Raw genomic sequence first — 23,940 nt, 5'->3', positions numbered from 1 at the left:
TTTGTTAAAGTAAGTTTAGGATTTAATTTTTTTTTTTTTTTTTGCTTCCTCAATCACATTTTATACACGTCTCTGCAAAACACATGATTCTGCCTCATGTCCACGGGCAGGTCGGGTTCCGTGGGCAGGAGCCCTGCTGCGGGATCCCACCCTCTTCGTGGCATGAGGACATTACTTACCAGTCTGGATCCTCTGCTTGGAATGCGGGTCGTCCATCCTCTTCTCCGTCTGTGTGTGGGCAGGTGTGCCACACATGCGCACAGGAGATTTTCTCCTGCTTTCCCGTGGTATCCGTGGCACACCTGCAGTGTCAGCTGCCGGTGGGCCACGGCTCGGACCGCTTCGATTGAAGGTCCGCAAAACAGATCTGCATGCTTTAATTAAGCTGTGGGTGCCCATGCATACCTATGGGCGGTTTGAACTGCGGCTCAACCACACAGGTACACCACACGAATTCCACAATTCAAACCCGCCTGTGGACAGGACACCCTAGGCCTCATTCACATGGGCTACAAAATCATCGCTCTAAAAAGCATGTGAAGCCCATGGTTTCGAATGGGTTCTTTCAGGCTACAAAACATAGTGATGAACAAGGCCTTGAGGGCAGGCCCACAGGAGCGTGTGGTCACAGCGTATTATGCACGCGGGTTTGGCGCATGTAATATGCTGTAACAATCTCCAATTAGCTGTTATATTGCACCTCCATCGAATTGTGTGAAATACACGCACAAGAAAAATTGCAGCATGTTCTATCTTGGCGCATATTACATGTGCAATATGCCACGATAGTGGGTGGTGATTGGAAGCATGCAGCAAGTATGCAATGTCATTTCGTACCTGCTACAGGCCGCGCGTTTGACTCTTCTGCACAGCATGGTGGCTCAGGGCCATCTCACATAGGTGTTTTTAAACTCATTCAACAATAGTTTTAACGCACCCATTATTGCAATGGCTGATGTGCTAAAAAGCGCAGCAATGCACTAAAACGCCGAGAAGCTCGATTTAAATCAATGAAGGCTCAGGGCTGTGTTTTTAGCGGGCATTTCAAACTCCCGCTAAAACGCTGTAAAAAACAGCTATATGTGAGGTTGCCCTTAGGCCGGGCTCACATGAGCATGTTGTAAAACGGTGCGCCTATAATGCAGTGCTTTACTATGGGTGAGCCCTCGTATTCATGCGTAGGGCAGGGGTTTTTCACTGCACATGGCAGCATATCTCACGCACGCTGTCATGCGCAGTCTTCCTTGTTTTTCTTCTTTTTTTTTTAAATCACCCGCTCTGTCGCTTAGCAACGTTGTGTAAAGACACCGCAATGTATGTACAGAATTTATTACGCACCTGTAGAGATCAATAGGGCTGTATGCACATAATATGTGGTAAAATAGAACATGCTGCGTTCTGGTTTACGTGTGTATTATACACAATATATATGTGCAAGTGTGAGTGGATCAGTGAAAATCAATGTACTTGCATTGGTTCCATTCACCACATATTATGCGTGTGTAATATGCTATTACATTATGCTCGAAAATCGCGGCGTCCAGTGCCGTGATCGAGCGCATGTCTGCGAGGCCCCATTGATTCCAATGGCAGTGTTATTCCGCGATTAATGCGGTGTTCGAAATGCTGCGTTAATCGCAGTAAAAAGCGCCTGCTTGAGAGAGGCCTTAGGCTGAAAACACTTTGTCAAACGGCATGTGCGCAGTCCAGGTGACACATGAAGGCCAGTGCCTGCACGATTCTACTGGTAAATGGTGTGTCCTGGCCGCATGTGACCAGCTGGCCTCATACCCTAAATGTACGGTCCCATGTGCAATGGGGTGCTGACAAGTCCTTGGCTTTGACCACAAAGAACAATGAAATTTCAGTTACATAGTCCCCTCAGATATCAGTGCACTTCTGACTGCAGTGTTGCACCTTCTTCAACTCCCTTTGGTTGGACAGGAATTGCGTCAATAGTGGAGGCAAAGTTGGTTCTATTGAGGTATTTCTTCAAATCAGAAAACGGTAGTCCAAGGGTGCCAGATCAGGCAAACAAGGCAGATAATAATCTAACACCTTCAAGTCTAGGTCAACCAGTTTGCTCTGGCTGAGGACCACTTTGTGGGAAGAGGCATTTTCGTAAAATAACATGACACCTTGAGTCAATTTTCTGTGCCTTTTTGACTTCAATGCCTTCGTCAATTTATCCAGAAGTGTTGTTTACTACACAGTCATGATAGCAGACACCTTTGGAAGGTTGTCCACAAGCAATATCCCATCTTTATCTCAGAAGACAGATGCCATCATCTTGGATGACTACTTCTGCACTCTGAACTTCTTTCGAAGAAGGCATGCTTTGTGTCTCCATTCTTTTGACTCAGAATCATACATAAAATTCCACGTTTCATCCATCGTCACCAGTCAAGACAGGAAGGCTGGCTACATCAGGCCAGATTTGCATTTCGAAATCCAAAGCGGGTGTTTGCCTCTGGGTTCCGCAGCAAATACCTTCCATAGCACACTATGAAAAAGCCCTTTTTCCTGCACACGAGCAGAAAGCAATTGCAATTTTCTGCACGCGGAGGAAAACAAGAAGTCACAGCGTGATCTATTTTTGAGCGGTTTCCGTGCAGACGGCTTTCATTGAAGTCAATGGAAGCCATCCGACCCGCGGCCCATCCACAATTAACATTGAGGACAGGTCACAGATTCCGTGTCATCGCTAGACGACGACGTGGTAAAATTCGTACTGCGCATGTCTGACAGCAAGCTGTCCGGACCATCCGCAGTACAGAAGAAAGAAGACGACTGACAGGTACGCGGGGTCACCGGCCGGGCACAGGGTTGGATTCCGCTGCGGGATGCAGCATCCGGAATCCAACCTGTTTGTGTGCCGCCGGCCGAAAGCTTCAGCATCCTGCAAAAAACAAACTTGCAGAATTCCCCGCGAAGCTTGCACGCCAGCATCCTCTTGATCTGCTGACAAACATTTCAGAACCCACTCGGCAGACACCTTCCTCCATGGATTATAGACCCAACTCTTTTTCTGGAAATGTTAAAAGCCTTGGCTATCGTCTTAGCAGAAACCCACCGCTCTTCTAGAATCACATCACGGATGGAAGCTATGGTTTCTGGAACGGTCATCACTGGAGGTCTCCAGGACCGGTTTTCATCAGCTGTGTTGAAATGACCAGTTTTAAATTTGCCAACCCAATTTCTTACTGTGGAGTACGAAAGGCTCTTGTTGCCTAATGTCACCGTGGATATCTTTGGCCTCCATCCCTTTCAGTAACAAGTACTTCATCGCTGCTCTGCTGCAGACTCCACCATGTTGTCTTCATACCTGCATAATATAAGAATGGCACATGAGATCACGCCAAAATTTGCTCACAAAAAGTATTGCAAAAATTGAGCTTACAAATTATTGAATTTTCCTTGGTGTGAAAATAAATGAAGATTGGAAAGCCCTCGTAGCAGTCACTGCACAGGTATCACATGGCTAGGTTCTGGAAGCCATGCGGTCCACAAGTCCAACGGTGATGCAGGTCCGTGCAGCTGTCTATTAAATTATCACTAGTTGTAAACTGTTTTAGGTGAGGGACACGGACCTGCGTCACTGCTACAAGGCTCCATATAATCAGTGTGCAGATGGAGCAGATCCCCGCCTGGAGGAGCTGGCTGGTTCTGGTTGATCATCAGCAGGGAGGGGCACACATATATAGACTGCAGGAAGAGCTGCTCTCTGATGCACAGTTTCTCCTCTAGTTCTGCATGCAGGCCACATAAAGTATATACACGGGTGATGCTGTACCCATACACTGATTTACATATATACATGCCCTCTGCTTCCAGTGACAGTCTGCAGCAATGAGCGGATCACAGAGGAGTTTGGCCAAAGGTAAGTGTGAGATTTTAAAGGGGCATGTTGGGATTCTGCGCTTTCATCCTAAACAGGTTCCTAAATACACATAACTACTGTATATACGTTCTAATGGCTACAATACATAGTAGAATTCGGGCTATAAACTTGAGATCAGGCTGGAGAACTATCATACGAAGATGCTTTCACTGTGTTTGGGGATTCCGTTTTCCTATTCTATTGAGGGAAGGGGAATCCCCTGGCTGAATGGATGTCTTATGACAGAATCGAAAACGGACTTCACTGACTATAATGGGGTCTGTTTGGTTTCTGCTCAGCCGCCTGACTTTGCTGGATAAAAGTCCTGCATGCAGAATTTTTTTTTTTTCCGGAAGTTTTTGCCAGATCTGCGATAGTCTCCGAATGGGTTCCAGTGCAGATGTGAAAGCAGCCTAACTTTTTGCCCATAACATATACTATACACAATATCAGATGCTATGGGTGAATAGGCACTGTGCCCTGGGTGTGTGCAGTAGAGCTGGCTCTATGGTTTAAAGGGGCTCTGTGCCATCTGAAGGCAGCACAAGGTAGTGACCGTCACACTGATTGGGGTCCTATCACATGAGCATATATAAGTGCACGCTTTTTTTAACATGCAAAATACACAGCGAATAGAATCCATTGATTTCAATGGGTTCATTCACATTAGCGTATTATTGCTGCATAGGTCACATTTAAAAAGAAAACCCCAAAAAACGCAGCATATCCTATCTTTGTACGGATTTACAGACCGAACTAATGAAAGTAAGGCCAGTTTCACACATGCATATTTGCGCTGTGTATTGCGCACAAAAAAATTGCATGAGCAATACGTAGAGAATGGAACCTATTGCCTTTAATAGGTTTAACATGCGCTTATTATGTACCCATTTTGGTCACGCAGAAAAAAACGCAGCTTGCTCGATTTCCTTCATGTGTGCAAGGAAACAGACCATATGAAATTAATTGCCCGTTTCAACAGATGGGAGTAGAGATGAGCGAGCACCAAAATGCTCGCGTGCTCGTTACTCGGGACGAACTTTTCGCGATGCTCGAGGGTTCGTTTCGAATAACGAACCCCATTGAAGTCAATGGGCGACCCGAGCATTTTTGTATTTCGCCGATGCTCGCTAAGGTGTTCATGTGTGAAAATCTGGGCAATTCAAGAAAGTGATGGGAACGACACAGCAACGGATAGGGCAGGCGAGGGGCTACATGTTGGGCTGCATCTCAAGTTCACAGGTCCCACTATTAATCCACAATACCGGCAAGAGTGGGCTCCCCCCCCTCCCAACAACTTTTACTTCTGAAAAGCCCTCATTAGCATGGCATACCTTAGCTAAGCACCACACTACCTCCAACAAAGCACAATCACTGACTGCATGACACTCCACTGCCACTTCTCCTGGGTTACATGCTGCCCAACCCCCCTCCCCCCCGCGCGCGCGCACGACAGTGTCCACAGCGCACACCAAATTGTCCCTGCCCAGCCTTCAGCTGCCCTCATGCCACGCCACCCTCATGTCTATTTATAAGTGCGTCTGCCACAGGAAAAGCAGGCACACACTGCAGAGGGTTGGCATGGCTAGGCAGCGACCCCCCCCCCCCCCATAAAAGGGGCGGGCCGATAGTCCACAATGCTGTACAGAAGCAATCAGAAATCCAATCCTGTGCCACCTCCATCTGGAGCTGCACACATGCGCATAGCAATGGGGAATCTATGTGCCACACACTATTCATTCTGTCAAGGTGTCTGCATGCCCCAGTCAGACCGCGGTTTTTTATAAATAGTCACAGGCAGGTGCAACTCCGCAATGGGAATTCCGTGTGCACCCACAGCATGGGTGGCTCCCTGGAACCCACCGGCGGTACATAAAAATATCCCATTGCATTGCCCAACACAGCTGAGGTAGTAATGTCGTGCTTAATGCAGGTGGGCTTCGGCCCACACTGCATGCCCCAGTCAGACTGGGGTTCTTTAGAAGTGGACACATGTAGCTACAACTCCCTGTGCACTTACAGCATGGGTGGCTCCCTGGAACCCACCGGCGGTACATAAAAATATCCCATTGCATTGCCCAACACAGCTGAGGTAGTAATGTCGTGCTTAATGCAGGTGGGCTTCGGCCCACACTGCATGCCCCAATCAGACTGGGGTTCTTTACAAGTGGAAACAGATGCATTTATAATTCCCTGTGGACCCACAGCATGGGTGGCTCCCTGGAACCCACCGGCGGTACATAAAAATATCCCATTGCATTCCCCAACACAGCTGAGGTAGTAATGTCGTGCTTAATGCAGGTGGGCTTCGGCCCACACTGCATGCCCCAGTCAGACTGGGGTTCTTTAGAAGTGGACAGATGTAGGTTAAACTCCGTGTGCACCTACAGCATGGGTGGCTCCCTGGAACCCACCGGTGGTACATAAATATATCCCATTGCAGTGCCCTACTCAGCAGAGCTAACGTCAGATACAATACAGGTGGGCTTTGGCCCACACTGCATGCCCCAGTCAGACTGGTAATATGTACCTTAACAGTAACCTCGTTGGTGGTAATGTGGTGGTGACTGCGGACCTAGTAGCGCGGTTTTATGTAGTTGGTTTTCAGAATGTGGCCATGATTAAGTGGGCCGTGGCGGGGGGATGGTGGTGGTGCTCTCTTGTAGTGTCGTTAAAGGTGAAATTCTTGGACTGCCACCAGACGGACCAATGCAAAGGTATTTGCCAAGAATGTTTTCATTGTTGGAGGAGGAGGGGGATGTTTTGGAGGCACTATGTGTCCTCTCCACGTGTCCGTGGTTATATGCACCTTAACAGTAACAGCGTTGGTGGGAAATGGCCTCGCCGTCATCATGTCTTTGTGAAGCCTCTGTTTCCACACCCCAGAGACATACCATTAGCTGTGGTATAGGCAGAGCCCAGAATTATTCACATTTCAGCGGTAGTATTAGGGACAGGCCCAACTAACATATCACTAGCAGCAGTATAGGGGGAGCGCAGTCTTAGTTCCATTTCAGTAATAGTAGCACTCAAGACAAGCCCCAGTAACAATTCCGAAGCAGCAGTTTAGGGAGATAACAGTCTCTTTCACATTTCAGTAGCTGCAGTATAGACAATGCCCCAGTTACATTTATGTAGCAAAAGTGTAGGCCAACCCCACATACCTTTCTGTACCATGAGTGCAGGCGAAGAACATAGAAATTACAATGATTACACTGTAGGTGAGGGCCCAAAAAAATTGGTGTAGCAACAGTACTAATGTACCTCATAAAAAATTGGCCATGCCCAACCAAGATGGCAGGTGAAACCCATTAATCGCTTTGGTTAATGTGGCTTAAGTGGTAACTAGGCCTGGAGGCAGCCCAGTTTAACGAAAATTTGGTTCAAGTTCAAGTTTCATCGCTTGTAAGAGCATTGAAACGTATAAAAATTGTTTGGAAAAATTATATGAGTGAGCCTTGTGGCCCAAAGAAAAATTGCCCGTTCGGCGTGATTACTTGAGGTTTCAGGAGGAGGAGCAGGAGGAGGAGGAGGAATATTATACACAGATTGCTGAAGCAGAAATGTCACCGTTTTGGATGGTGATACAGAACGATGCTTCCATCCGCGGGTGCAGCCTACGTATTGCTTAAGTATCGCTGCTGTCCGCTGGTGGAGAAGAGAAGTCTGGGGAAATCCAGGCTTTGTTCATCTTGATGAGTGTAAGCCTGTCGGCACTGTCAGTTGACAGGCGGGTACGCTTATCCGTGATGATTCCCCCAGCTGCACTAAACACCCTCTCTGACAATACGCTAGCCGCAGGACAAGCAAGCACCTCCAGGGCATACAGCGCGAGTTCAGGCCACGTGTCCAGCTTCGACACCCAGTAGTTGTAGGGGGCAGAGGCGTCACAGAGGACGATCGTGCGATCGGCTATGTACTCCCTCACCATCCTTTTACAGTGCTCCCGCCGACTCAGCCTTGACTGGGGAGCGGTGACACAGTCTTGGTGGGGAGCCATAAAGCTGTCCAGGGCCTTAAAGAGTGTTGCACTGCCTGTGCTGAACATGCTGCTCGATCTCCGCACCTCCCCTGCTACCTGGCCCTCGGAACTGCGCCTTCTGCCACTAGCGCTGTCGGAGGGGAATTTTACCATCAGCTTGTCCGCCAGGGTCCTGTGGTATAGCAACACTCTCGAACCCCTTTCCTCTTCGGGAATGAGAGTGGAAAGGTTCTCCTTAGACCGTGGGTCGAGCAATGTGTACACCCAGTAATCCGTAGTGGCCAGAATGCGTGCAACACGAGGGTCACGAGAAAGGCATCCTAACATGAAGTCAGCCATGTGTGCCAGGGTACCTGTACGCAACACATGGCTGTCTTCACTAGGAAGATCACTTTCAGGATCCTCCTCCTCCTCCTCCTCCTCCGCCTCCTCCTCCTCAGGCCATACACGCTGAAACGATGACAGGCAAGCAGCATGGGTACCGTCAGCAGTGGGCCAAGCTGTCTCTTCCCCCTCCTCCTCATGCTCCTCCTCAACGCGCTGAGATATAGACAGGAGGGTGCTCTGACTATCCAGCGACATACTGTCTTCCCCCGCCTCCGTTTCCGAGCGCAAAGCATTTGCCTTTATGCTTTGCAGGGAACTTCTCAAGAGGCATAGCAGAGGAATGGTGACGCTAATGATTGCAGCATCGCCACTCACCACCTGGGTAGACTCCTCAAACTTTCCAAGGACCTGGCAGATGTCTGCCAACCAGGCCCACTCTTCTGAAAAGAATTGAGGAGGCTGACTCCCACTGCGCCGCCCATGTTGGAGTTGGTATTCCACTATAGCTCTACGCTGCTCATAGAGCCTGGCCAACATGTGGAGCGTAGAGTTCCACCGTGTGGGCACGTCGCACAGCAGTCGGTGCACTGGCAGATTAAACCGATGTTGCAGGGTGCGCAGGGTGGCAGCGTCCGTGTGGGACTTGCGGAAATGTGCGCAGAGCCGGCGCACCTTTACGAGCAGGTCTGACAAGCGTGGGTAGCTTTTCAGAAAGCGCTGAACCACCAAATTAAAGACGTGGGCCAGGCATGGCACGTGCGTGAGGCTGCCGAGCCGCCACCAGGTTACGGCCGTTGTCACACACGACCATGCCCGGTTGAAGGCTCAGCGGCGCAAGCCAACGGTCGGTCTGCTCTGTTAGACCCCGCAGCAGTTCGTGGGCCGTGTGCCTCTTCTCTCCTAAGCTGAGTAGTTTCAGCACGGCCTGCTGACGCTTGCCCACCGCTGTGCTGCCACGCCGCGCGACACCGACTGCTGGCGACGTCCTGCTGCTGCTGACACATCTAGATTGCGAGACAGAGGTTGAGGAGGAGGAGGAGGAGGAGGAGGAGGAGGAGGAGGGTGCTTTAGTGGAGGAAGCATACACCGCCGAACATACCACCACCGAGCTGGGGCCCGCAATTCTGGGGGTGGGTAGGACATGAGCGGTCCCAGGCTCTGGCTCTGTCCCAGCCTCCACTAAATTCACCCAATGTGCCGTCAGGGAGATGTAGTGGCCCTGCCCGCCTGTGCTTGTCCATGTGTCCGTTGTTAAGTGGACCTTGCCACTAACCGCATTGGTGAGGGCGCGTACAATGTTGCGGGAGACGTGGTCGTGCAGGGCTGGGATGGCACATCGGGAAAAGTAGTGGCGACTGGGAACTGAGTAGCGCGGGGCCGCCGCCGCCATCATACTTTTGAAGGACTCCGTTTCCACAACCCTATACGGCAGCATCTCAAGGCTGATAAATTTCGCTATGTGGACGGTTAACGCTTGAGCGTGCGGGTGCGTGGCGGCGTACTTGCGCTACCGCTCAAACACTTGCGCTAGCGACGGCTGGACGGTGCGGTGCGAGACATTGCTGGATGGGGCCGAGGACACCGGGGGTGAGGGTGTGGGTGCAGGCCAGGAGACGGTAGTGCCTGTGTCCTGAGAGGGGGGTTGGATCTCAGTGGCAGGTTGGGGCACAGGGGGAGAGGCAGCGGTGCAAACCGGAGGCGGTGAACGGCCTTCGTCCCACCTTGTGGGGTGCTTGGCCATCATATGTCTGCGCATGCTGGTGGTGGTGAGGCTGTTGGTGGTGGCTCCCCGGCTGATCTTGGTGCGACAAAGGTTGCACACCACTGTTCGTCGGTCGTCAGGTGTCTCAGTGAAAAACTGCCAGACCTTAGAGCACCTCGGCCTCTGCAGGGTGGCATGGCGCGAGGGTGCGCTTTGGGAAACACTTGGTGGATTATTTGGTCTGGCCCTGCCTCTACCCCTGGCCACCGCACTGCCTCTTGCAACCTGCCCTGCTGCTGCCCTTGCCTCCCCCTCTGAAGACCTGTCCTGAGTAGGCGTTGCACACCAGGTGGGGTCAGTCACCTCATCGTCCTGCTGCTCTTCCTCCGAATCCTCTGTGCGCTCCTCCCTTGGACTTACTGCCCTTACTACTACCTCACCGATAGACAACTGTGTCTCATCGTCATCGTCCTCCTCACCCACTGAAAGGTCTTGAGACAGTTGCCGGAAGTCCCCAGCCTCATCCCCCGGACCCCGGGAACTTTCCAATGGTTGGGCATCAGTCACGATAAACTCCTCTGGTGGGAGACGAACCACTGCTGCCCAATCTGAGCAGGGGCCCGAGAACAGTTCCTGGGAGTCTTCCCGCTCCTGAGCATGTGTCATTGTAGTGGAGTGAGGAGGCTGGGAGGAAGGAGGAGCAGCAGCCAGAGGATTCGGATTTGCAGCACTGGACGGCGCAGAACTGTGGGTGGATGATAGCTTGCTCGAAGCACTTTCTGCCATCCACGACAGGACCTGCTCACACTGCTCATTTTCTAATAAAGGTCTCCCGCGTGGACCCATTAATTGGGCGATGAATGTGGGGACGCCAGAAACGTGCCTCTCTCCTAATCGCGCAGCAGTCGGCTGCGATACACCTGGATCAGGAGCTCGGCCTGTGCCCACACCCTCACTTGGGGCTACGCGTCCTCGGCCACGTCCACGTCCTCTAGGCCTACCCCTACCCCTCAGCATGCTGTATTACCAGTGATTTCCCAGGCAGGAAATAAATTGGCGCAAGCCTGCAGGACAAATAGAATTTTTCCCTTTTTTTTGAAAGGGAAGGCCCACTGACTATATTCAATCAGATAAGAAATCTGTTCCACAGAAATGCAGTTATATGAAGTGCAGCAGAGCGGTGCTTTTTCCCAGGCAGGCAGGAAATAAATTGGCGCAAGACTGCTGTTAAACGTAGCTGGCTGCGTATGATTTTTTTTACTATCTCCACCCACCACACACGTACACAGAACGCTGAGGACTGACAGAGGCAGGCCAAATAGAATTTTTCCCTTTTTTTTTTTAAAGGGAAGGCCCACTGACTATATTCAATCAATAATATAGGTCTTCTGGCCCTGCCTACACAATTCTCTCCCTGTAGTATTACTGCAGGGCGCAATGCTCTGCACAGCCGATTTTGAAAAAAAAAAAAAATGCAACACTGCTAACAGCAGCCTGCACAGTACTGCACACGGTTAAATGTGGCCCTAAGAAGGACCGTTGGGGTTCTTGAAGCCTACACTCACTCCTAACACTCTCCCTGCCTAACCACCACTTCTGTCCCTGGACTATTACTGCAGGGCGCAATGCTCTGCAGACAGCCGATTTTGAAAAAAAAAAAAATGTGCAACACTGCTAACAGCACCCTCCACAGTACTGCACACGGATAGATGTGGCCCTGAGAAGGACCGTTGGGGTTCTTGAAGCCTACACTCACTCCTAACACTCTCCCTACAGCAGCACCAGCAGCAGCACTTTCCCTCAGCTAACTCACAAGGCATCTGAGGCGAGCCGCGGGAGGGGCCGACTTTTATACTCGGGTGACATCTGATCTCCCCAGCCACTCACAGCAGGGGGGTGGTATAGGGCTTGAACGTCACAGGGGGAAGTTGTAATGCCTTCCCTGTCTTTCAATTGGCCAGAAAAGCGCGCTAACGTCTCACAGAGGAAAGTGAAAGTAACCCGAACACCGCGTGGTGCTCGTTAAGAGTAACGAGCATCCCGAACACCCTAATATTCGCCCGAGCATCAAGCTCGGACGAGTACGTTCGCTCATCACTAGATGGGAGTGTAGACCCATGGTACTAAGAACTGTCTGAGGCTGAATTTATTAACCAGTCATACTGGTGTGTAGGAACTGTGGCGTCACACGTGACAACTACAACCCCTGTTCTCCTGTTAGTGGGCATTCCTTATCTTAGGAGTGTCCCGGTGGCCTGCTGTGATACTCCTGGCCTTGGCTGCGTGGTTTCCCTGTGGGAATGAGCATGGTAAGTGCTGCTGTGACAAGCCAGCACTGGCGGTAGGCGGGGAAGCGGTTTCACGCTATCTTCTGCTGTGCTTACAGCGGAAGATAGCATGACGGACGGCTTCCATTGACTGCGATGGAAGCTGTCCGCGCGTACACCCGCGGCAAAAAGAGCATGCCGCGGGTGAGGACAGGTGATTTTACGGTGCGGAATTCCGTGGTGGAATTCCGCACCATAAGCATTGTGCTATTAGGTTCGATAGAACCTAATAGCTTGCGGGCAACACTGTGGATTTCCGCTGTGTAATACGCGGCGGAAATCCGTCCGTGGGAAGGAACCCTAAGTCTGTAGAGTACATGAATACATTGGTATAAACCCTGCGTTTTTACATGACAGAAACCTGCAATACTCATATGAATGACCTCTTACAGTGCTCTGTGGTGTGGATCTGTGCAGTAGTTTGGAGAAACTTGCCTTTATCAGTCACAGTGATATAGCCGTATGTCATATGTGCCTCGTTAAAGTCATGCTTGAGAATTATTTTGTAAAATGACTCGCGTTTCTTTTGCCAATTCCTGAAGACTTGTTAACGCTGCGATCTTTGAAACTATTTATGTGAAATGCCTCCATGAATGTCATACATGTGTTGTCCTATGTAGATACACTGTACAAAGCTTGTCCTGTTATATCTAGTATGTGTTGCACAGCGGCAGCGCTTGAGAGGTTAACAGTAATAAAATCACGGTATCAGTTTGTCATGTCATGTGGTATGAGAGAAGTGATAAATGGGAGAGATTGAGAACGGGAAGGAGAGTGTTGAAATCCATCTTCAGGAGTTTCAACTGAATGCTAACACAGAGCAGCATGCAGGCACCTTCAGTTTCCATGTAGGTGAAGATGGAGGAAGAGTGACATCCTGTAGCGTTTGGAGGGTGGATGTGAGAGGAGTGAGTCCCTGCAACAGAGAGAGGGCGTACTACCCAAGTTGCATAACAGGTATCCGTTCACATCACAGGCTTTTCTTGTGCGGCCATCCATAGTAGGGATCACCACACAGAGGTACTTTATTGTGACACCCACGCGTCTGCCGTGCGGGGTGTTTATTGGCTAAGGCTCCTTTAATAATAGTCTGCCAGAGTGTCTGTGGAGTGCCCCCTACCCTCTTCCTCCTCTGGAGTGCTCCCAATGCAGGACCGGTGACATACAGATAACGTGGACTGTAGGGGCGTATTTATCCTGTGTATCCTCCCCACTTCTGAGCTGTAGCGTGTCACTGTTTCAAAGTGAATTGTACCTGTTATACAAACTTATATTTTCAAGTAAGTTATACCGGGCCCTAACTGTTCCTAGGGACCCGAGGTACTGCACACAAGTCTCCGTGTTCATTTCTCCACCACATAGAATACCGATGTGTGGGAACAGTGGCATCATGAGTGATTTGTACTACTAGAATTCACTGTTCTCCCTCGTCCCGTGTCTGTGAGGACAAAGATCTTCCATGACATCCGCACCACGTGATCGGTGACGAGGAGTCGGGCTGCTGGTTTCTGATGCTGAGCTGATAACCTCTAGTTCTTCATGCTGTTGTGCGGGCGTTTATCATTGGGTAACTCTGCAGTGTAGTGCTATGTGTGTATATAACCAGCATGTAGCAGAGCTGTGTGTTGGGGCTCATGCATATGGGCACACACTGTTTCCGCTGTTGAATCCACCTGTGCCCGCAGACATGGGCATTAAGAGACAGGTTCTTGCCTCTCTGGATCCAGCGGAGGTCTCCTCCATTGCGGACAGATCTTTTTTCTTCAGCACAACGAATGCCTTTTTTTTCCCCCACCCCTACCCAGGAAAAAAATCACATCCGCGTGTTTTTAGCTGCTCTGCGGGCGTCCATGTCTCCATATGGGTGGCTTGATTTGCGGATCTCCTGCGCGGGTGCCAGAGATCAAATCCACCCGTGTGCATGGGGTCTTAATATTACACAAAGTTCTGCTACATGTTATACCAGACAGATGAAGACTAAGGGCGCCCACCTACTGGCGTTTGCGATTTTCGTGCGTGAAAAACGCAGCGTTTTCGGCGCGTTTTCGCGGCGATTTTCGCGGCTTTTTCCGTTAATTTACATTGACATTCATGGGTGCATTAAGAGAAAAATAAGGACACATATGCAACTGACAGTTCCTATGTTAAAAATTGCAACGGACTGAAAAAAAAAACGCCAGTGGACAGGAGTACATTCAAAACTAATTGCTCTTGAGAAAAAACGCAAAGGAAAAAAAATCGCCAGTGGGTGGGCGCCCTTAAGTAGTCGCTAATGCTTTGCTGTAACACTACTTTTTGTAAGGCTGCTTTCACACCTTTGTCAGGGCTCAGTTCAGAGTCTTCATGCTTAATTTTTAAAGGGGAAAAGCTGGAATAAAGCAGATGTGTTTATTCCCACATTGATTTTAATGGAGTTGCATATACAGCCCGATGGTGTATATGCCACCCCGTGCATCACACAGTAGTGTATATCGGCCGTCTGTTTGCATGGCTGGCTGATATATGCTCATGTGAATAAGCCTTAAATTTGTTTCTCTTTGGCTCCTTCACACTGGCAATTGCGATTTTGCTGCAAAAATAGCCTTTTTTCTCCACGCAATATCGCATGAGTGAAAACATTGCAAATGTGAAGGAAACCATTGAAAAACATGGGTTTCATAATTCAGCGTTTTCACTTGCATCACAAGTGTGAAGGCCCTCTTACGCCATATTTACACATGCGTTATTGATCCGGGAAACAAGGGCCGCTATTGCGCTCCATGAACATATATGTGTGTGTGTGTATAACTATTTTTTTCACATGTATGAAAATGGCATGTTTTAATGGGGAATAATAAAAGAAAAATTGCATCTGCATGCAAATGCAGTGTTTTTTTTTTTGTTTTTTTTTTTGCTCCCATAGAAAATAATGGGCATTATTTTCGCCCAAAAAGTAGGACATGCTGTGATTTCTCTTGGACTCGGAGAGAAAAATCACCAATGCTCATAAACGCATAGAAAGTAATGGGTAACTTTTTGTCACTCAAGTTCCATCCATATTGCAATTGGCTGTTGTGCAAGGAAATCTGCGTGAGTACGGCCTTACTGAGGACAATGACCAATTCTGTCTTTTTTCCTGCTAGTAGCACGATATGAAACTTTTTTGCTTTTTGTTTAGACTTTTGTTGAAGTCTTTGTGTCCTCTTGTGGCCATGTCCGACATGATTGGTGATCCATCGCTGGCCGCCTGCTCAGCTCATGAGTGCATCTCAAGATGTAGCATTAACCCTTTCCTGCCACAATCTTGTGAATAAGGGCTCATTCAAACGGGGGGCTGTCGCCCGCATATTATACATGGAATTTTCATGAGCGTCATACATGGTGCTAAAAGCCCATTGAATTTTCTTTGGCGGCTCACATCTGTTTGCCCTATTTTGGTGCATATTGCATTGGTAATATGTAGCAAAATGGGCTGTGGGAATTTAACGTACGCAGCCAATACATGTTACATGAGTACTTGCTGTGTATTTTACGCAGGTGACATACGCCCATGTGAGTGAGCCCTAAAGTCACTCTTGCAAAGGGGACTTTACACAGCGTTTAGCGGGTGTTTGACACGCCCGCTAAAAACGCAGCACTGAGCCTCCATTTATTTCAATGGGGCTTCTCAGACGAGCGTTTTAGCACAGGGTTTATAACATGAGCGCTAAATCGAACGCTGTATGTTTTATTTTAGTGTTGCCGCACGCTTTAATGCACTAAATCACCCTTTGCAATGATAGGGTGCATTAAAAACTAGGTTGACCACGATTAAAAACGCAGTGTTCTCATGAACTCCTGTGTGAGAGTGGCCTTTAGAGCTTATTCGTATGTTGTGGCCTTTGCTGCATTTTTGAGAAAATGGTGAACACCCCCTCCCCCCCCCCCCCCACAAAAAAAAAAAAAACACAACATGACAGCAATGTGTGAAAAAGAACCCTCACATTCGGGGGAGAGGAGATGGCAGTCTGCTGGAGCTGCTCTATAGGTCAGAGCTTCCGTTTATTTTCTCCTTCTCTACAGCAAGACTAACGATAACTTTCACTTGTAAGGTTACACCAACCCACATCTTACTGTTCTGTGTTTGTTGCAGGCAGCCCAGCCCCGGGACCGGTACCAGAAGGACTAATTCGACTCTACAGCATGAGATTCTGCCCCTACGCCCTAAGAGCACGGCTTGTCTTGGTTGCCAAAGAAATTAGGCACGTAACTTATTTCTGTTCTTGCGATCTTGATCTGTGTTCAAAATGCTGGTAATGATGAATTCATAGGGAATGTAGAGAGGGAGAACTATAGGTGTTGTGGTCCAACTAAGGCTGTTGTGCCTCAAGGGTTCCAAAAGACCTCTGCACCATTGGTGGTGACCAGAACTATACAAGGCATATTTTAGTTGGAGGGGCGTCAGAGAGATTTATATTGCACTCCTTCGTTCTTAATCCTTCTGTATTGTGACTTCACTGTGATGTTCATAATGTTTGGATTTCTCTTTACCAACATGTCTTTTCCCTACGCAGACATGAAGTCATCAACATTAACCTTCTGAGCAAGCCAGAATGGTTTCTTGAGAAGAGTCCTCAAGGATCGGTGCCTTCTCTAGAGACCCCTGATGGGAGAATAATTTATGATTCTATAGTTGTCTGTGATTACTTGGATGAAGCCTTTCCTGGGAAGAAGCTAACCCCAGAGGACCCTTATGAAAAAGCACAGCAGAAGATGCTTCTGAAGTGTGTCAATAAGGTAGTTCTGGATAGTAAAAAAATCATTAAATGGGCTGTACATGGAAAAACATGGCTTTGTTTCAAAAAACTGTACCACACCAGTCCATGGGTTGTGTGGTAATGCTGATCAACCTCATTTGCTTCAATGCAGTTAAAATACAGCGCCACGCTCAACCCATGGTATTTGTAGAAGAAACCAGCCATGTTATTCTTCTGCACAGGCCATTCAAGGGCTCTTGCAAATTAACCCTTTCCAATCCACTGTATGACGTCTAAAGACATTCTGATTTAAGGCTGTACAGCTTCGATGTTGGAAGACGTCCGGCAGGGTATTCTTACTGTATATTACTGGCTGCTCTGTGATCGGGGGCCTCTCCAGCATGTCCCATACTGTAGTACAGGCTCTAGCCAGCAGATGGCGCCATTGTATAATGGCAGAAAGAGAAAGTCCCCTAGGAAACCCTGAATCCAAAATTGGCTTGCAAAGGGTTAAACTACAAGTTGAAGTGTACCTCCAATTCAGAGATGCTTTCAGAATAACCTGCCATCTGTACCAGCAATGAAACCTTTTACCTGCATGTATCGTTTTGAATGCTTAACAGCCATGTACACCTTCTGCACTATCTTATCACTGTAGGTTTGGAAATGTAAAACTTTTTTTTAACTGGTTTGGTTTTCATTAAAAATGCTGTTTTGCTTTCTATGCTGGTGGTATTTTCCAAAGCACTGCAGACTGGAAATCATAGCAAATTCTGACGCTTTCCCTAGCCTGCTGTCCTGTTAATGTGCATGCACTGCCTTTCCACTGAGCTATTAGAGGGTAGTATGGCAGTGCTGGGGGATAGTGGAAAAGACAGAGCAGAGAAAACTATTACAGAGGCATGTAACTTATTCCTGGTGAAATTTCAGCCTCTTATCAACAGTGAGAGGGACACAAGCCAGCAGTTACTTGGAGAAACTATGGAGAGATAGCTGTGTAGTACTGAGTGTGGGTGTGGTTATGCTGCACAGTCTCTGAAAGAGGAAAAGTGTGTGTGTGTGTGTTCCTGAGCTACACCACCTGATCAGTGCTGGGGAACCCATTCATGCCAGAAACTTGAATGTAGGAGAGCCTGCAAACTAAGTATAAGGCTTTCTAAGTGCATGAGTAGGAAAACTCAATGCAAAAAACAGAAGTGCAACTTTTTTTTCCCCCCTGCAGCAACATTGTTAGATGTGTAGTGATTTTTCATGCACAAAGGTTTCAATAGCCTTTAAAGAGGTTTTGTCTGCTACTTTGAGACCTAGAAGTGTAGATTATGGGCTAAAAGTTGCTGACACACTGAGTCAGGGGGTGTAAGTGTTCTACTTGCCTTTGCTGCCGTTCCTCAGCGGTCAGTTCTCAAACCTGCTGCTGAAAGCTTCCGGTGGACTACTTAGTCACGTGCATAGAATGAGAGGACCACAGAGCAATCCTATGTAATTTACGGAATTAATTAAAGCGGCAGGTTTGAGAGCTGACAGCAGGGAAATGGCAGGGAATGTAAGTATCATATATACATCCCCAGGCTTAGCATGTCCGCTACTCTGAGCCCTTTAGCTTTAGTTTTTAGTGCTAAAAGTAGCTGATGGTTTGTTTAACTCTTCATGCTCTTTGCATTGTTTCAGTAAGCATAATGCGTCAAGATTACCCTGCTTTCCCACAGCTATAAGTTATTAGTCTCTTCCCTTCACTGTTTCTACTGAACCCCTATACTCCTTATACTCAGGACATGTCTAACAAGACAAGTAATGCAGTTTTTCTACATCTGTAGGTTGCCTCCATTCTGCAGCAGATTTTCTCTGCTAACAAGAACAATCTGGATACAACTGAATTGAAGACGCAGTTTTTTGAAGAATTTAAAAAACTTGAAGAGGTAAAAAATTCTCTGCTGTATAACACTGTCTAGAAACTTTCTGGTGAATTGTTGGACTGCGCTTTACGTTGGGATGATTCTACAGCTTTGTTATGAAGGACAAAGCAATAAGAAAAAGAAAACTTGGGAAGACGGCAACTTTTTTTTTTTTTTATTTAGTTGTAATGGGTACATTCCATGATTCTATGTTCCTTATATAGCACCAATATATTCAGCAACACCCTACAAAGATTGTTAATATAGATTGTGTTGGGGACAGGGACTCCTTAGACTCTCCTTTCACAGGCAAACTGCATGCACAAGGCCCTCTATGGCAACAATCTGGCACTAGCCAGTATTGGTGTATCTTGACGCCACCAAAAGTTGTGGTGGAGTCAAGAAAGTGAGTGTTTGACAGGGGGTTGCCGGCCCCTGTTCCTCATTGGCTGTCCGTCTGTCTCCCTGTCCTGCCCCTCACAGGTCCTGTAGCCAGCAGTGTCCGGCATGCAGGCGCGGCTGTCTCCCCGTCCTTGCCCTGACAGCTACAGTAGGCAGCGGTGGGGTTCCACCGCTGCGGTTGGGAGTTTCAAATGTGTTGCTATTGAGCTACTGTAGTAAATCCCTCTTACATGGACCAATATGTGTGTATATAGAAAAAAAATCCTAGCAAATTGTCCATCAGCTGATCATCTTGTTTAGGGGAGCGTACAACTGACAGCTCTATGGTGTCTGATAAGGAACTTCTGAGTCTCTTGTCTAAAGGTGAAACATTTAAGTTGTCTAAGCTTACAAAAACAAGGCTGTTTTCTTCCTAACACACTGCCACCCTTGTCATAGGGTTTTGTGTGGTATTGCAGCTCAGTTCCATTGAAGTAAATGGGAGCTGACTTGCAATACAAAACATAACCCATGGACAAGGGTGGCGCTGTGTTTTGTAGAAAGCAGCTTTGTTTTTCCAACCCCCTATAAAAGAGTAAGTAATAAGAATAAGAGGTAACCAATAAAAGTATTAGAGACCCATTTAGGTTCTCTAAGGTGCCCGCACAGCACTGTATGGTGACACTTGTTGACTTCAGTGATTTGTCTCTTATGCTGACTGGCTTGGTGGTTTTGCAAATGCTACTTTTGAAACTTTGCAGAATTGGACTGGAGACAAGTCCAATGAAGCTGATTCATATTCATTTATGCACCCCATTCCCCAATCAATCTCTTTCCAGATGCTGATGGGCAGTTGTCAAATGCTTAACCCCTTAGTGACGTTTGCGCCTTAGTGACTGAGCCAAATTTTGGAAATCTGACGTGTCACTTAACATATCATAACTCTGTGACGGCTTTGCATATCCAAGTGATTCTGACAATGTTTTTTCGCCACATACTGTACTTTGTTTAGGTTGTAAAAATAGACTGATAGAATTTGTGTATATTTATTAAAAGTACCAATTTTGGGAAAATTGTGAAAAAATTGTCTTTTCACATTTTCAACTGTAATATCTCAAATATGTGCAAACATACTGTACAAATTTTAGCTCAGATATATATTTCCATATGTTCACTTTATTCTGGACGCATGTTTGAAAGACGTTTTTGTTTTTTTTTTTGGTTTTTTTTTTACCATTTAGGAGACTTACAAATTTAACATTAATTATCAACATTTTGAGGAACACTTTATTTTCCGGCACCAAGCCAAGATTGCAAAGGCTCATGGGTGTCCGAATGATAGATACCCCCACCAATAACCCCATTTTAAAAACTACACCCCTTAATGTATTCACTGAGGGGGTCAGGAGGATCCGTGCGCAGAAGCCAGGCAAGGTCCGCAGATAAATCTGTAGGTTTTAGGTACCTAATTTCATCTCCCCTCATGGATATGATCCATGAGGGGAGATGAAACAAACTTTTTTTTTTTTTTTTTTACTTTTACATGATCGCTGCTATCCATTTGGATAGCAGCGATCATGTGACCGAAAACCGCATACAGCGGCTCCCGGTCACAGCTCCCTGCTCTCGGCTACTCATACCAGCCGGGAGCAGGGAGTTTTTTGAATTTCCCAGGCCTCCCGGCTCTCTGCGCTTGCGTGTGACTTAACGCATCTGGCGCGCAGACGCCGGCGGCAGGGCCGGGGAGAAGACAGAAGATGCTGGACGGTGCGGAGGACTGGGGGTGATTACTTTTTAGCTCCTCTTACAGATCTAATCCGTAAGGCGATCTAAAACTTTACTTTTTTTACACTTTTCATTGACTTTAACGCCATCGCCGGTATCCGGTAGATACCGGGGGTGGGGTCCCGCGGCCCGGGATGACAGCTCCATGCTGTCGGCTACCTATCACGTCCTGAGCCTGCAGGGCTTTCATTCCTAGAGGATGCATATTTCTACGTCCTCTAGGAATTAAGCCCAGCATGCTAGGCCATAGAATCCCGATGGGGCCGTCACTAAGGGGTTAAACTTGGCTGTCTGGCAGTTCCCATTGAAGTGAATGGAGCAGTGGTGTGCATGAACAATTCCCACTTTAAAATTCAGAGATTTACTGGGGATATGTGTGGATTGGTGGGATCCCAGCAGTTGGACCTCCACCGACTTGTCAAGTTTCTAACTTGCTATTATAGTGATCAAGAACTATCCTTTCATAATGGTATCGATAGTTCTGAGGGGTTGCGTAAATGTGTAATCTATAGTTGATGTCCTGTCTTGAAAGTGGTAGCTAGAGTAAAACTGTACATATGGTTTTACTGTAGCCACCACCTTCAAGACTATGTATGCTCTTTGCCCATCTTTGAGTTAATATAATCAACACATTCTAAATGATCTGTAGCATTTTTATGGCTTCCTATTTTCACATGAAGGCACTTGGAGGCTTTTACTCATGGTTTCTGAAAAATACTGTTCCATTCTGGAGGCAGCATAATGGCACAGGGCATATAGTTCTGTAATATGGATGGTCCTCTATATGCTGTCTTACTGCATCTACAACCCCAGGGAAAGTTTTAGAGGAGTTTTGTTTACCCTTACCAAACCGCCACCCCCATTATGTAACTTCATATTACTCGAGACCCTTGTAACTTATCTTTTTATGTACAGGGACTTGCCAAGAAGAACACCCCTTACTTTGGTGGAGAATCTGTGTCCATGATAGATTACATGATCTGGCCTTTTTTTGAACGGCTTGTTACTTTCGATGTTCTAGAGTAAGTAGTCCCACAACAGACTCTTTTGTAATTGGACATCATTTTGTTGCATTATGATACTGTAAGCTTTCCCTGTCACTACTGGTCAGAGCCACCAGGATCTTCAAGTGGACATGTGCCTTCTCTAAAGACTGATAGTGTTTCCACTAGGCTCAAGGCACGTCACATGTCTATTGGACCTATTGCAGACAAGTATTTCATATCTGTACTTTAGCTGTATTTTTCAGACCATAATATGGAGCTAATATAAAATATGCACGTATTTGTGAGAAGCTCAGCATGCTCTGCTTTCATCTACTTTACCGATGTCCATCAACGCCTTAAAGGGCATTTCCAGGGAGAAGATTATTGATGACCAATTCTCAGGATGGGTCATCATCAATAGTTGATGGGCTGGGGTCTGTTGCTTGGGACCCCCGACCGATCTGCTGAGCAGGCGCATTCCATCAGTGCCGTAAATACAGAGGTCAGAGCGGGAGCAGTGGAAGTCTCTGCGCCGACCTCTGTGTAGTGGCTGGCGCTTGTAACTGCAGGCACAGCTCTCTTTGACTTGTCAATGTATCTGTGGCTTTTTTGCTGTAATCTGCTGTGGGACCCACTCTTTAACAACTTGTGCCATGCCCATCCAGTTTACATAAATTTACTGTGGTCACAGCCATTAGCTGTTAGAAACAGAGGGCACGCACTGGGTATAGAGCAGGTTCGGCTTCTGAGCCCCCTCCATACAACATGCATGATCTATATATACGTATTGTGGTAGTGAAAGCTAAAGGAAATATATTTCTCAATCTATGCAAAATGGCATAAAAATATTACACACTTCTGTTAAACTCTGCAAACGCTAAATGTCTTCTCTGGAGGATGTATGAAGTGAAATCCACCGCAATGAAATATAATAATGTTTGTACCTGTATACAGTAACTGGCAGGCTCGTTCTGGGCAAAGCTGTGGGACATGAAATGGCAGCCGTACTGGACATCTCCCTGCATGCACCAAACTATGAGGGCAATGGTACAATCTTTCCTGGGTGTTCTGAACGCATGAAGAGGCGCACACCTATTCATGTATTTAGTGCCGCTCCATGGGCCTAGATAAAAATGACCAACCTGCCATACATGTGAATTATACATATGTTGGTCTGGGGTGGGTATGCCCCTCCTGATGTCCTACCGATTTCTCGAAAGCATGTCAGTGCAGAAAGGAGAAAATTTGCACTTTTTTTTTTCTGCTAGAAACTGGGGTAAAAAATGTAATAAATGCTCCTATATCTTTAACAGAATAAGATGCCTGAGGGTGGGGTAAATGTTTAACACCAGGGGCGTAACTATAGAGGGTGCAGGGGATGCGGTTGCACCTGGGCCCAGGAGCCTTAGGGGGCCCATAAGGCCTCTTCTCCATATAGGGAACCCAGTACTATGAGTAAAGCATTATAGTTGGGGGTCCTGTTACAGGTTTTGCATTGGGGGCCGGGAGCTTCAAGTTACGCCTCCTGTTTAACACTGCAGGGTCTAGACTGGAACTATTAGGAATTTCTATATATAATTTTTGCTCTGATTCCAGGTTTTTGGACAATACGCCTCGTATGAATGCCTGGGACAATCTCATGCTGCAGGACCCTGCTATTACAAAGACTTATACAGAGCCGGATATTCTTATTGACTTTTATGAACTATATCTGGAGGACAGTTTGGAAGCCGCTGATTACTGCCTTGACGAAGGTTTGCCATAACCGTTATCGGAGTAGATTGTGCCTTCTCAGACTGTCATTGTGTGTTCGTTATACAATCTTAAGGATTAGCCAGTGATCAGCTAAATGCATACAGGCGAGCACAATATTGGACCAAGAAACCTATGCAAAATATTGCACTTGCCAATGCTAAGCATTTAGCATTCAAAAGCGCCGCGCATCACTTCTGTGTAATGGCAA

General features: G+C 47.4%; 1 protein-coding gene across 1 annotated transcript; it reads left to right on the top strand.

Annotated features, from left to right (window-relative positions):
* The first annotated feature begins 47 nt into the window (after positions 1 to 47).
* LOC136626670 (glutathione S-transferase omega-1-like) lies at positions 48 to 23,742 on the top strand. Its single transcript, XM_066601686.1, has 6 exons — positions 48 to 3,880; positions 16,330 to 16,438; positions 16,751 to 16,973; positions 18,748 to 18,849; positions 21,907 to 22,013; positions 23,574 to 23,742. The coding sequence occupies exons 1-6, from the start codon at positions 3,850 to 3,852 to the stop codon at positions 23,740 to 23,742; spliced, it is 741 nt and encodes a 246-aa protein (XP_066457783.1). The 5' UTR covers positions 48 to 3,849.
* The last annotated feature ends 198 nt before the right edge of the window (positions 23,743 to 23,940 follow it).

Source organism: Eleutherodactylus coqui, chromosome 4 (assembly GCF_035609145.1).
Source record: "Eleutherodactylus coqui strain aEleCoq1 chromosome 4, aEleCoq1.hap1, whole genome shotgun sequence".
NCBI classification, from domain to species: domain Eukaryota; kingdom Metazoa; phylum Chordata; class Amphibia; order Anura; family Eleutherodactylidae; genus Eleutherodactylus; species Eleutherodactylus coqui.
The sequence above is the reverse complement of the archived record's forward strand: the minus strand, read 5'-3'. Positions and strand labels throughout refer to the sequence as shown.

Excerpts from the sequence above, each read along its gene's own strand:
- LOC136626670 (XM_066601686.1), top strand. The coding sequence starts at position 3,850 with ATGAGCGGATCACAGAGGAGTTTGGCCAAAG. Across the intron at positions 3,881-16,329 it reads ACAGAGGAGTTTGGCCAAAG|GCAGCCCAGCCCCGGGACCG; the intron begins GTAAGTGTGAGA and ends TGTTTGTTGCAG. Across the intron at positions 22,014-23,573 it reads GTTACTTTCGATGTTCTAGA|GTTTTTGGACAATACGCCTC; the intron begins GTAAGTAGTCCC and ends CTCTGATTCCAG.